The 13,072-nt window shown below is 41.5% G+C and overlaps 1 protein-coding gene across 2 annotated transcripts in view; it reads left to right on the top strand.

The window, feature by feature from the left end:
* Positions 1–12,809, top strand: part of cd99l2 (CD99 molecule-like 2) — a 19,356-nt gene extending 6,547 nt beyond the window's left edge. The window contains exons 3-9 of one of the 2 annotated variants that reach the window (XM_005463411.4): positions 538–591; positions 718–831; positions 4,130–4,210; positions 5,245–5,325; positions 5,510–5,629; positions 7,153–7,218; positions 7,668–12,809. In XM_005463411.4, coding sequence (XP_005463468.1) covers positions 538–591; positions 718–831; positions 4,130–4,210; positions 5,245–5,325; positions 5,510–5,629; positions 7,153–7,218; positions 7,668–7,729 — 578 coding nt within the window. In that variant the 3' untranslated portion in view covers positions 7,730–12,809. The remainder of the gene's footprint in view (positions 1–537; positions 592–717; positions 832–4,129; positions 4,211–5,244; positions 5,326–5,509; positions 5,630–7,152; positions 7,219–7,667) is intronic. The other variant, XM_005463412.3, reaches the window with a different exon arrangement.
* Positions 12,810–13,072: the final 263 nt, after the last annotated feature.

Here is a 13,072-nt window from a genome sequence, read left to right as displayed (position 1 = left end):
GAGAGTGTGCTCTTGAGACTGAGCTGTGGAGGTGTAGTCTGCAAAGCTGGGTTTATCCAGCAGCAGAGCGTATTCAGTGCCTTTGTTTTCCTCAATATGCTTGTTTTACCATTTTGGATGCCAGACATAGAGGAGCACTCTGTGGGCCCCGGGCAGCACCAGTGAACCTGCAGGTAATGGCTCAGTGAGGCCTGAACAGTCCTGATCCCCAAGAGGCCCCAAAAAGAACTGGTCCCATCCACCTACAGGCCAGTAACCTGGACTGGCTCCATACTGAGCAGCGTCAGTGTCAGTGAGCATCCTGTACTGCTGGATGAAACCCAGCTTCAGACTACATCAGCTCAATCACTTCTAGGTGTTTAAACATTTTCACAAATGAGTACTGTAAGATTTTAATAATTGGTTTATGATTTTAAGAAAGATTAGAATGGTATCTAGTGTGATGAAGCCAATAAATAAACTGTGACTATCTGCTATTATCTCATGAATGACGGCAGTAAAAATATTGACCATTATATATTCTGACTTGTATAACAGTGACACCAGCACCTACAAAAAAGCAAACAGCACCATCAGGAGGAGCAGGAGGAGGTGAGAACTTTACAGCATCTTTGACTGCACAGAGTCATTTTAGGTCTGAATAAATGTGGGACAAGAAAATCTGTGTGCTACAACAAATCTAATTGTAACTGTGTGTTGTTGTTTTTTTCTCTTCAGACTTTAATCTGGAGGATTTAGTTAGTGATACCACCACCACCAAAGTCCCACCCAAGGGTTTCCCCAGGGTCCCTGCAGGCACCAAGGCCCCAGCGAAGCCCAAACCCAAGCCAGGTGAAAGAAAGCAACCCAGCTCCCCTCCTGAGGCCTGTGGGTTAGCTATTGTGGGTTAGCAGTTATTGGGAACTGCTTTATATTGGCTTTGTTCCCTGAAATCTTAATACAGTTAGAGCAAGTTCAATTTTTACATGTCTGAGTAAATCGGTGAACAGCAGCCAGGTCCACTTCTGATTAATCAGAACGTTTAAACCATTCGGCAGGTCGAGGTTTTGGTGTAGAGAAAACATATGAGAATTTTCTAACTCTCAAATATTGGCTTATTTTGAATTTGCAACACATATTAGGAGGTAAAAGAAGAATATTTCTATGTAGATTGTCTCGGCACATGTGTCCTGTCATCCTTCCTTCCATTGTATAAACCACCGCACCATGACGTTCCCAACTCCAAACTTCCCTGTTGGTAGGGTTTCTTTGGAGTGATACCAAGTGTCTTTTAACCTCCAAACATGGTATTGGTGGGAACCAAAACGTTCAGTTTCAAAGGTTTGTCTGAATGATGTTCAGCAAACTTTAAACATGCTTCTTTTTCCAGTGGAGTCGTTGATGGGAAGGGTGCATACAGGCCATGGCAGCTGAGGCTGCTACTTCTTTGAAAACACTCCAGGTCTTTCTGTAGTTTAACACAAGTGGTCCTTGACTCTTGGAAAACTCTTAATAATTCTTTATAGTCCTCTAAAAATGTTAGATCCACTTCAAAGAAAGCTTCGCTAAAGCCGCAGCTAACCGCAGCAAAAACCAACAGAAAGGTTTGGGATGTCCTCAACAGCTCACCTCGGTATTGGTGTCTAACATCGGACACCCTCTGGTAACCACTCACCAATGGGTCAGAGCAGGCCTCAGTCAGAGAAAAAAACCTGGTTGTTTTCAGTTAATTGCAGTATATAAATCTCGCCTGACTCTGACAGTTATAATGCTGATGTTCAGTCCCTGGAAAATAAAACGGACGAACTGTATCCTCGAATTTCCACACAGCGCTACGTTCAGGACTGTGCTGCTGTGTGTTTGTGAAACTCAGCTGGACGAGGACACAGCAGATGGTTTAATAACACCACACGCCACCTCAGTCAGACTGACCATGATGCCTGGTTAGTTAGGAACGCCTCGTGGAGTCTGTGTGCTGACTGTGAGGTTGTTTCATCTTGGATGTGAAGTTACGTACTGCAGTTAGTACGTTCATTTAGTTTTTAGTTTCTATTAGTTGATTACTGCTTTAATTATTATAATGGGGAGGGTGCCAGGAGCAAACTTTAGGAAATAAAAGTATTAATTCTAGAAAAGATAACACTGTCTGATGGCAGAGTGAATGCAGTTCAATTCAGTTTTATTTATGCAGCTCTGAGGCTCAATTAATGGTACTTTATATTGTAAGGCAAAACAGATCAGAGTGTCAGTCATGGAAACATCGGAGCCTTTTTACACTGGCTGTCGCCACCAAATTCACAAAAATTACTTAAATTATTAAATTATTAAAATTTACACTTACTTTTAAGATGCTAAATTTCTGATGCTGATGTAAGGAGGCGGGGCATAAAACTGTGGGCAGATCAATAGGAAACAAGAAACATTTCAGTCTATATTATATATCTGTTCAAAGTGATATCTGTACAAACATCTTGGTGGATTTATTATCTATAACTTTGAATGGTTCTCTGTTTTCAAGATATTAACCCCAAGCTGCTGTCTGATGCATCTGTCAGAGTATGAGTGTGTGTGAATGGTAGCTAGGATTCTCCGCGGGCTCTCCGGCTTCCTCCCACAGTCCAAACACCTGCGGTCAGCGCTGTCAGGTTTATCGGTGAATCTAAACTGAGTGTCTCTCTCTGCGTTAGCTTTGCGACACTGGTGACCTGTCCAGGGTGTACAACATCTCCCCCGAGGCAGCTGGGAAAGAATCCAGGCTGCCTGTCTAAGAGAAGCTTTCAGTTTAATGCTGAATATTTCACTTATTATTTATTTCATTTTATTTTATTTTATTTAACCTTTATTTATCCAGGAAGATCCAATTGAGATTAAAAACCTTAAAAAGGAGAAAAAAGATTAAAAGGATTAAAAAGGAGACCTGACCAAGATGGGCAGCAGAAAGTGTCTCACAGTTAAAGAAACTACTCAAACACAGGCAGCAACAACACACATGCAAAAATAAAATAAAATTCAAAAATTCAGATAAAATCACAATCACTGAATTGAAACAGTTGCATGTTATGGAACTGGCCTCAAGGATTCTTAGTTTAGATTTAAAAGCACTTAATGAAATGAAGTCAGTCGTTTTCCAGTCGTTCTGCAGTTCGTTCCAAGCTGAAGGTGATATGGACAAAAACTCTTTTGCCAAGTTCAGTTCAGGCAAATGGAACAGAAAGCAACAAATAACCTTGCAGACAAAGAGAATAATGATGTTTCACTGCAACACGGGAACATATACAGGAAGGCAGCAATCCGACTATTGCCTTACATATAAAACTGTATAGATGAGAGTTGCTCTGACTGGCCAAAGCAGCCCATCCTGCCTCGGAGTGTAAATCGTAAATGGCCTGTATTTATATAGCGCTTTAATAGTCCCTAAGGACCCCAAAGCGCTTTACATATCCAGTCATCCACCCATTCACACACACATTCACACACTGGTGATGGCAGCTACATTGTAGCCACAGCCACCCTGGGGCGCACTGACAGAGGCGAGGCTGCCGGACACTGGCGCCACCGGGCCCTCTGACCACCACCAGTAGGCAATGGGTGAAGTGTCTTGCCCAAGGACACAACGACCGAGACTGTCCGAGCCGGGGCTCGAACCGGCAACCTTCCGATTACAAGGCGAACTCCCAACTCTTGAGCCACGATCACCCCGATTTACAGTTAGTGATGAACCTCAGAGAAGCACGATACACAGTATGAACCATTCAAAGACACTGAGCAGAAGCATTCACATATAGAATATCTCCATAATCCAGCACAGGTAAAAATGTTGCAGCACTTTCCGGTTCAACATGCAGCCATACTCGCGCTCAGCTGTTGATGCACCATGATGGTAAATGGGCTGGTTCTTATACAGTGCTGTTCTGCTCTACTTGAGCATTCAGATCATAAAGATCCATGATGTGGACACACACATCCACAGTCCAGTGCAATAAACAGGCCAACGACACACAGTGACCGAAGCATAAGGGAAATGTATTTAATTGGTTTAATTAGAGTGTAATTAGTTGTTTTTTTTCTTTCTTTTAACAGTATTGTTTATTTGATCCCTTCTTCCTGTCTTTTGCTCTAACACTGACGATTGATCTTTTTACCCCTGCAGCCAGTGATGACTTTAACCTGGCTGATGCCTTAGACCCCAACAATGACATTCATGGCAAGGATAAGAACGTGGGGAAGGGAGGTGGGTGATGGTGTCCTGCATAAGATCAAAATAACTCCTAAATCATCTGTCTTCATTAAATGGACTGATTTCACACCAGATTCGGAGAGTTAAAATATGCACAGAAGGGCTTTGCTAAATGAGAACACGTCATGTATCTGTGATGTCCTGTTTGTCTGGGTTTATGCGGTGTTGTTAGCCTAAGGTTCCTTAGGTTCCCTTTTGACTGACCAAAGTCAGTTTGGTGCATGGTGTCAAAATTGCTGTTATTGAAGCTGGAGCCATGAGTGGCACCAAAATGCGGCCTGATTCTCAAAATGCACCGAGGGAGAGCCGCCTCAGTGCTCGTCCTTGGCACCATGTCAGTCTAAAGGAGTTATCTGTCCGTCCACTCGTCTCCATCTGACTTCTCTTTTTCTTTCTGCCATCTCATTTCTTAATTTCTTACTGCTTAGCTGTGTTTCCATTAAATCTGGTCCAAACGTAGACAAAGAGGGGCAACTTTGAATTTATTGCATGTAATTATTTAATGCTAATCAGCCTCTTGTTTGGTGTTTTTGTCACTAGACTGAAAACTTACAAGCTCCAGGATTTAGTTACACCCTGCCTAATGTCCCAGCCGAGGTGCATAATGACACTGCATCGTTTGCCAAATGAAATGATTTTGGTTTTGAATGAGAGAACAGAGGAAATGGGTCAAAAGTGCATTTCAACAATTTGTTAGCGTCTGTAAAGTTTCTATAAAAACTTTCAAAGCCATCATTAAAAACCTGCCCAATGTCTGACGATCTCATCACTCTGTGTTTGTGATTCATTCAGTTCTTATGTGTTTGAACTGAATTAATGGACTCTTCCAAGCCACTGATAGCCACTCTCTGACACAGAGCGCTCATTGTTGTCCTCCTCTGCTCCCACTGACACACTGCTCTCTGCTGCAGTGGTTAAACGCCGAACACCAAAATAGAGTTTGACAGATCAAATGCACTCCTCACTTTTTATGTGTAAATTTCATGATTCAGTTCACGTCCAGCTGCGTCTTCACGGTTTCCTCCCAGGTCTGTTCTCTGACGACGATCTGAGTGACGTGAGCAAAGATGACACCTACAAGCCTGACAACAACAACGGCAAAAGCAAAGGTAAGACTTCATGTTACATATTTAACATTTCATTACACCAAAGATCTGTAAACACTCGTTCCACCCGAAGGAACGCTCCGAATGATCCGATCAACCAGTGTAATGGCAGCGGCGGCTGTGCTCCTATAACTGAGCATAGAGTGTGTGTGTGTGTGTGTGTGTGTGTGTGTGTGTGTGTTTCCAGAGAACACAGCAGAAGTGGGCACCATCGCAGGGTTTGCAAGCGTAGTTGCCATGGCGCTGGTGGGTGCGGTCAGCAGCTACATTTCCTACCAGAAGAAGAAGCTGTGCTTCAGTATACAGCGTAAGCTCTTTACACTGCACAGGTGATTCAGAGGGGGCGGGCCCTCTGGACAAATAACAAACACAAGCAGCCATGAACTATATTTCATTATCATTACATCTGAACCAGGTTACTTTGACAATATTTCAAGAGTTTTCAGCAAAAACAGGAGATACGATGGAGGCATCATTTCCATTTCCTTAGAAAAATCAGTAATTGATTATCAAAACAGTCACTGTTTAATTATTTATTTATTTATTTTTCTTGATGGAGTAACTATTCAGCTACATCACACCAAGTACGAAAATCAAATGCCGATATTGAAGCTCCACCGACGATGCTTTTCTACCACATATTGTGAACACGCTCGGAACGAACACGCTCGGAGTGAACATACTCGGAGTTGACTGAATTAACTGAGCAGTGGTCGAATGGTGGTAAACACTTTCGAGAAATCAAGTGGCAAAAATGTCATCGTAAAAGGGAAAATGTGGTGCAACATGTCGGTTTGGTAAAGACAACTTTGGACGATGTGGTGGAAATGTTTTTATATTTATTTCTGCAATGTAAAATAGAAATTTAAGACCAGATCCTGATGGATCCAGTAAAAGCCTCTACAAGACCCCGAAAGCAGCTGGACCATCAGGTTACTTCAGTCTCTAAGAGATAACAGATCATCACCTCTAACAGATTGTTCTCCTTGTAGTTACATTTCTAGTCTAATTGGCTGGTCATGAATAGAGGTGCACAAGTACCGTAAATCCCGGACTACAGAGCGCACCTGATTAAAAGCCGCATGCTCTAATTGTAGAAAGAAAGTCAATCCTGTACTTGTACAGGCTGCACCGGATTTTAAGCCGTATGCGTTTCACTTGTAATATGAGATATTTACACAGAAATATTACACATGAGGATTTTTAACGTTTAATTTAATCCGTAAGGTAACATAAACGTTATGGTAACATACAAAAATACATACTGCAAATGCTTTTGTTCCTCGAACAGCGCCTGTAACACGGCTACCTTTAAGTATTTTGGCCGCATGAAAAAAAAAATACGTTAGCCGCACGTCAGTATAAGCCGCAGTGTTCACAGTGTGGGGAAAAAGTAGCGGCTTATGACCCGAAAACTACGGTACAGACACTCTGTACTTAAGTAAAAGTACAAATACTGGTGTTAAAAAATACTCTTTCTTTAGCTCTGTGTTCTCTCTCCCTGTGAGATGCAGCAACACACTGTGTGACAGTTTGTGTGTTTGCTGATAGAAAGGTAGAAACATTTTTCCCTTTATGCTCGTTGTGCTGGCTACATGCTGACTAAACAGACGGACACTTTAACCCCCGAGTATAAACGCTATAGATGGTACAGCTGATGCTTTAATAACAAGCCTGTTTAGAAAATGTAAAGAGTAGAAAAGAGATTTTTGTTTAAAAATGTAGGAAGTAAAAATCAAAAAGTGGTCAGAAAGATACAAATACCTGAACATTTTTACTGAAGTACAGTAACGAAGTATTTATACTTAACTGTTTGTTATGTGTTGACAGAGAGTCTGAACACTGACATGCTTAAAGCCGAGAACCCTGAAGCGGTAGTGGCCACCGAACCACAAGGTACCCCCAGCTATATAAATACATATAAATGTACAGTGGTCCCTCGCTATGATGCAGTTCACCTTTCGCAGTCTCGCTGTTTCGCTGTTTTTTTTTTTTTTTTGTGCAATTTTGCATGCTTTCTTTTTTGTTGTTTGTTTGGTTTTTTTTTACAGCGCATTGTGTTCTGCTTCCTGATTGGCTGTAGACCATTGTCAATCAATCTCTTGCCGTGTTCATGCCTGTCAGAGAAAAGTGTATAAAGTGTGTAGTGAGGAGTTTTACAGCCTTAAAACATCTATGATACTGTAAAATATAAAGCTAGCTACTTCGCGGGCTATTTTTAGAACGTAACTGCTGCGACAAACGAGGGACCACTGACGTTGTTTCATTGTTTCATCGTTTTCAGAACATGTTGTCACAGATCTGTTAGAATAATGTCTGACAGGAATGTTTTTGTATCTCTGCAGCGCAGCAGACTCTCCTGGAGCCTCCCAATGCTGAACCTCAGACTGAAGAGAACGCTGTGTAAAAACGAGGCAATCACCGAACAACAAACCCTTCACATAACCCCCCCAATACGCACACACACACACACACACACGCACACACACACGCACACACACACACACACACACGCACACACACACACACACACACACACACGCTGAACAGGCAGAGGTCACAGGTTGTCTCTGTGTAGCATCATTGCTGCAGAACCTGGATCTGTAATCCTGGTTTGTCCAATCACATGTTTTTAATTCTCTGTAATGCTCATCGCTCACATCGTGTGGGTTTCACACCACTAACAACTCAATGTTTTTTACAGTTATTTATTTTGTCAGCATGTACTCTGTGGTGCTTTGCTGGCACAGATGGAAGAATACCTGAAATGATTGTGTGCCGGTAAGAGAAGCTAGCTCACAGACTCGGTCAGTATCCACTGAGCTGGTTTTGGGCACATTTGACTTTATTGATGACATTTTGGTAAACTGATGAGTCAGTAACCTGCTGCATGTTTTTAAAGCAGCCTAAAGAAGCATTTTAGGAAGCTGAACTCCAAAGTTAACCAGATTGCTGTGAAACTCAACCAGTGACTTTTATATTGTTTATATTTTGTTTTTATTCTTTTTATTGTGACTTGTATTTAGGGATAACAGATAATGAAATTCAGTGTCCCTCGTTGAAGCCTAACTAATTATGTCTTGTAAATCAAAGCTATTGTTTTTGTTGATGCACAAATCTGACCTGAAATGTTGATTTGGTCTCTGCTGTCCACGCGCCTGTGGAGGACATTCAGCTCGTTGGACTACTGTAGTCATGTTCCTGTTACTATTAACACAGCTTTGGCTTTAATGTTTCTTAACCATTAGTGAGTGACTAAGGGGGTCGAAAAAATGAAATCCCAACACCTGTAAGTATTAAAGTGTAAATAGCCTTATAGAAAAACTAGTTTCTAGTTTGTTTCAACCAGTAACGTAAATGATGCTGAAACATCTGAGCGGTTAATAAAACACCTTACGGTCGATGCCAAGTTCAAGCCTAGAATGGGAGAATCAATCCTCAGATGGGAGGCAGTGCCCACTCTGTGTCCCCACTCTGTGTCCCCACTCTGTGTCCCCACTCTGCCATGTTGTCTTCTTTAAGGGGGAAAGGGGATTATTGATTGGAGGGTCTTTACCTTGCAATATAAAGAACTGGACGTTGTTTCCCACGTGTAAAGCTTGTGAGAGTAAGAGGACTGAGTATTGTGCCAAATATGAAAAGTCAGATAAGCAGTCAGTGCACTTGATGTGAGGATGGTGATGCTCCACATCAGCTTCAGTTTAAAAATGCGTCCCGTGAGCTGCTGCTTCTCTGTGAATCCTAACGGGACCTTCTGCTGTGGAAACAGATGAAACTCCAGCACTTTGTTCCTGGGAAACAAAGTTAAAATGTTAACAGTGCTAACATTAGTAGTTAGTAATACTGGGCACCTGATTTCTTGTGTTGGGTTTGTGGAGCTCTGACGTGACTTTGACTTTATGTTTGTGAATATTTGTAGAAGAAACAACGTCACATGAAAACAGGTGAATTCATTCAAAACAACTGTAAAGTGAGTAGTTATATTAGTTAAGATTGTTAACATTTCTCAGAGAGTTATCCCATAACAAACATAGATATTTAAACAGGGCTGTTTAGCCATAAGCTTGGAGGCTAATCCATGTCAGGTCCAGCTGGTGGCTCCTCCTTGTGTCTCGTGCTGTATCTCTGCTCTCGTACTCGGAAAGATTCAGTGTAATATTTATTTGCATTTAGTTCTACAGCCCAGCTGTAGCTACACCAGGAGTTTGCCTGCTTTTCAGATTTTTCAGCCACAGCACGTTGGAACTTTTAGTAGACGTGTAACCTTCATTCATGGTAGCCTAATAAAACACATTATTAGTTACTGAGCAAAGATCATATCAATCTGAGGGATGTGGAAATGAAATTCAGCGTCTCTCTTTGAAGAATAATCAATTATCTGTTGTACATCAAAGTAACCAGTTGCTTACAAGGAACCAATGAGCAACCAGTGAAACCAGTAAGTGTTTACCTTACATCAGTAACAGAACTTGGACATGAAGACATGAAGATTGTGTATAAATAAATAACCTACAGCATCCAAGTAGACAGATTCCAGATCCCGAGGACATAATCAGTCCAGAGGACATCGTCTCTGACAGCGTCTGTCTCAGACCTGGCAGCTGCTGTTTGGGCTGATTTGGGGTTTTACTGATATTCCGAATCTCACCATGTCCCAAACAAACTAGTTAAACTGTTGATCCAGGAATAACAAAAACAAACCACGGGCCAACTCCATCATTACTCTATTAAAAAAGACATTTCAGGTTCTGCTGGACTAAAATGGGTGCAATAGGAAAATTAGGGACCCAGTGGAAGGAGTTTGATGTTGGCACTGCTGCACAGAACCTTCGGGTTGAGTTGGTCTGCGTTTGAAAAGGTTTAGCCGTGTCGCTGATGTTAGCAGCTATAGTTAGTTTAAGGGTTTAGATAGTGCCCTGAGGAATGCTTTCTGAAACTGTGAGCAGTTCTGTTTGTTCTAGTGTGGTAGCATATATTCCTGCTCCATTTAGACTATAGACTCGTGTGTGTTTGCACTGTTAGCTTGCTTTTTTATACTTTGTACTTGACTGGACTTTTCCTAATAACTTATCTTAACTTTTGAGGATAGTTGATGCTTCCTGGTGAGTGAGGGTTTTTCCAGCTTTCCATTGAGTCGTTGATGTTCCAAAACAAGAAAGCTTTCATTAACGTTCCTGCGCTGTGACTGAAGCCGTTTCCTTTAATGTCTGATATATTAACCTTTTTGTAGCACAAACCTGTAATGACTCACAAAGGGGATTTAATTTATTCCACACACAGCATAGATCTAGTAAATCAGGTCATGTTCATGTCATGTGTGGAACTAATTGCTGTAATAAGAAAGTCAATTAGTTACATTGTATATATAGTACAATTGTTTTGCTGTCTTCAGTTTGTCACTTTGGTGGTTGCCATCTTTTGTTGTTGTTGATGTTGTTGTTGTTGGGAGGTTAGAATGTGTGAGCAAAGGATCAAGTACAGAAAATGCACAAGTAACCATACAAGACATGAACAACATGCAGTAAGAACTACCATTGTGTACCATATTTAAAGAAGACACACAGAGAGCGGTGTGTGACAGAAGTGTGTGTCCTGTGAGCTGTAATAGTGTAAGAGTCCAGTCATCCAGCTGTGCTCGCAGCCTAAAGAAAGGAAGTGTTACAGACAGGATGCAGTCTGTTCCCTGGTGTTACTCTGGTAACGAGACAACACACACTGTCTATCAGCTGCTTCTCACAGCTTTACTGTGTTCACTGTGTGTTTTACTTTGAAAGCAGTTTGACTGGAATGGCAGGAAGGAAAAGTGCTGCAACAGGAAGGTGGGATCAGATTAACAGATTCATGTCTGGAAGGGATCTTTTTTGTGTATTTGAGAGTTTCATGATGATTTCACTTTGTGTACATGTCTTTGAGGTTGGTCATTAAAGTAGGATTTATGTGTATAACCGATATTCTATGACTAGACAAATCTTTGTGCGTGTGTGAGAGATGAACTGTTAATGGTAAAAAGAGAAAAACAACCCAGTTTGTGGCCACAGTAGCCATTAGCATCCTTAGCTTTGTCTTATTTTCTTAAAATGGTCTGATTGATTCCTGCGCTGGGTTGTGTTTTTTAGGCCGTGTGTTGTGTTTGCAGGTGTGGTCTCTGTGTAGTTGGCGGTGCTGTTTAAGACTCTGCATGCCCTGTATGCTGTAATCCAAATGGCGCTTCTCTTTTAGCCTTATACCCTGCAAAGTCCCACAGGAGCGCACTGCAATATTCATGTAACACAGCACAGCTGCACCCGAGCGACACCACAGTCGCCCCCTGTTGGCGACAGGTGGGGGCTGTTTCATCAGGCTCGGGCTGCTGGAAGCTCCACTCAAATCAAACATAAAATAACAAACCTTTCAGTTGGCTGAATGTATTTAAATATTCATGTTTGAATGCACAAATATTTGGTCTGTAGCAAAAATATGTATTTACCAAAGACAAAGTGCTGATTGAGTCTGCCATGGCCTCTGTGCAGAGTTACTGGATAATCTGTTATTAGAAAATAATAATGAACAAACTGTTGATTATATGCTTGAATCTGAATGTAACACAGATGTCCTCGCCTAATGTGAAGCATTTGAATTAGTCTGAGTGTGTATGAGAACATAATGACTGTTTTATATCAATGAAAAGAAAAAGATACGTCTGATGTCTTAAAAGTAACGTGCTAACCTGTGCAATGCTTGCATTCAGCCACAGTGCATTATTATTGGCACTGTTCTGCTTTGGGGGCTTAGTGTGGAGTATATGGCACGCTGCAGTTTGGATCTGGGCCCCATGTGATGACCACCAGTACCAGTAGAACTGCTACAGCCCAGCAGCAAACAGTACAATGTTTGATTAAATGTGACTGTGTAACGATTCCAGCACAGATGGAATAAAACCAGTAGAATGTTTCTCATCAATATTAAGCAGAAGATGTGGCGATCAGCCCTCCTGGCCTGTTGAACATCAGTGATGTTGGTTGGTAGTAGACTAGTTTCCGCTGTATAAGATCTGCACTGTCTATAAAAGAGCTTTAGCCAGCACCTGCGATGCCTGCCATCTGTCCTTGCAGATGATGGTGTCACGCAATGCCAACCAAAATCCTGCAGCCTTACATTTTTAATCAGGAGAACAACGTGAGCTATCTGGGTTCTGTTACAGCAAAGCTACAGCTGATCTGCTGCGTGAGGGTGTTTAACCCTGACTGCCACATACAGGACGCACTTGGTCATCATACTACACTAACACACATACAAACTTTGATGCATGCTTTTCTCTACACACTGTTTTACTCTTGACTTTCGAGTGTTGCGCTGTCTTTTGACAGTTGAATGTTGAACACAGCTTGAAGTGTAATAGTGAACTGCTTTCTCACTTATTCTTCTGTAGCTTTCTTGCAGTTTGTTACAGCTATTGTTACTATTATTAACCAATAAAAGCTTTTTCAAAAGAACAAGGAAAAGACAAACATCTGAATTGTTTCTTTATTTTTAAACGGCATGTCAGAGGTGAGTTTGGCTCTTTGAGGATCTTTTGTTTAATTTAAAATAAAACAAAACTCACTTTTACCATCCATGTTTGCCTCCTTCCTGATTTCCTATTTTTTTGTATGATTGTCACACTGAAATGTTTAAGATCAACTAATTTAAATGTTAGACGCACATAGTTAAACATAAAATGCAGTTTCTAAATTCTGGTGTTTAAAATCCAAACCTACATGACTCTGTGTGG

The sequence above is a fragment of the Oreochromis niloticus genome, linkage group LG3 (genome assembly GCF_001858045.2).
Source record: "Oreochromis niloticus isolate F11D_XX linkage group LG3, O_niloticus_UMD_NMBU, whole genome shotgun sequence".
NCBI classification, from domain to species: Eukaryota; Metazoa; Chordata; class Actinopteri; order Cichliformes; family Cichlidae; genus Oreochromis; species Oreochromis niloticus.
The sequence above is the reverse complement of the archived record's forward strand: the minus strand, read 5'-3'. Positions and strand labels throughout refer to the sequence as shown.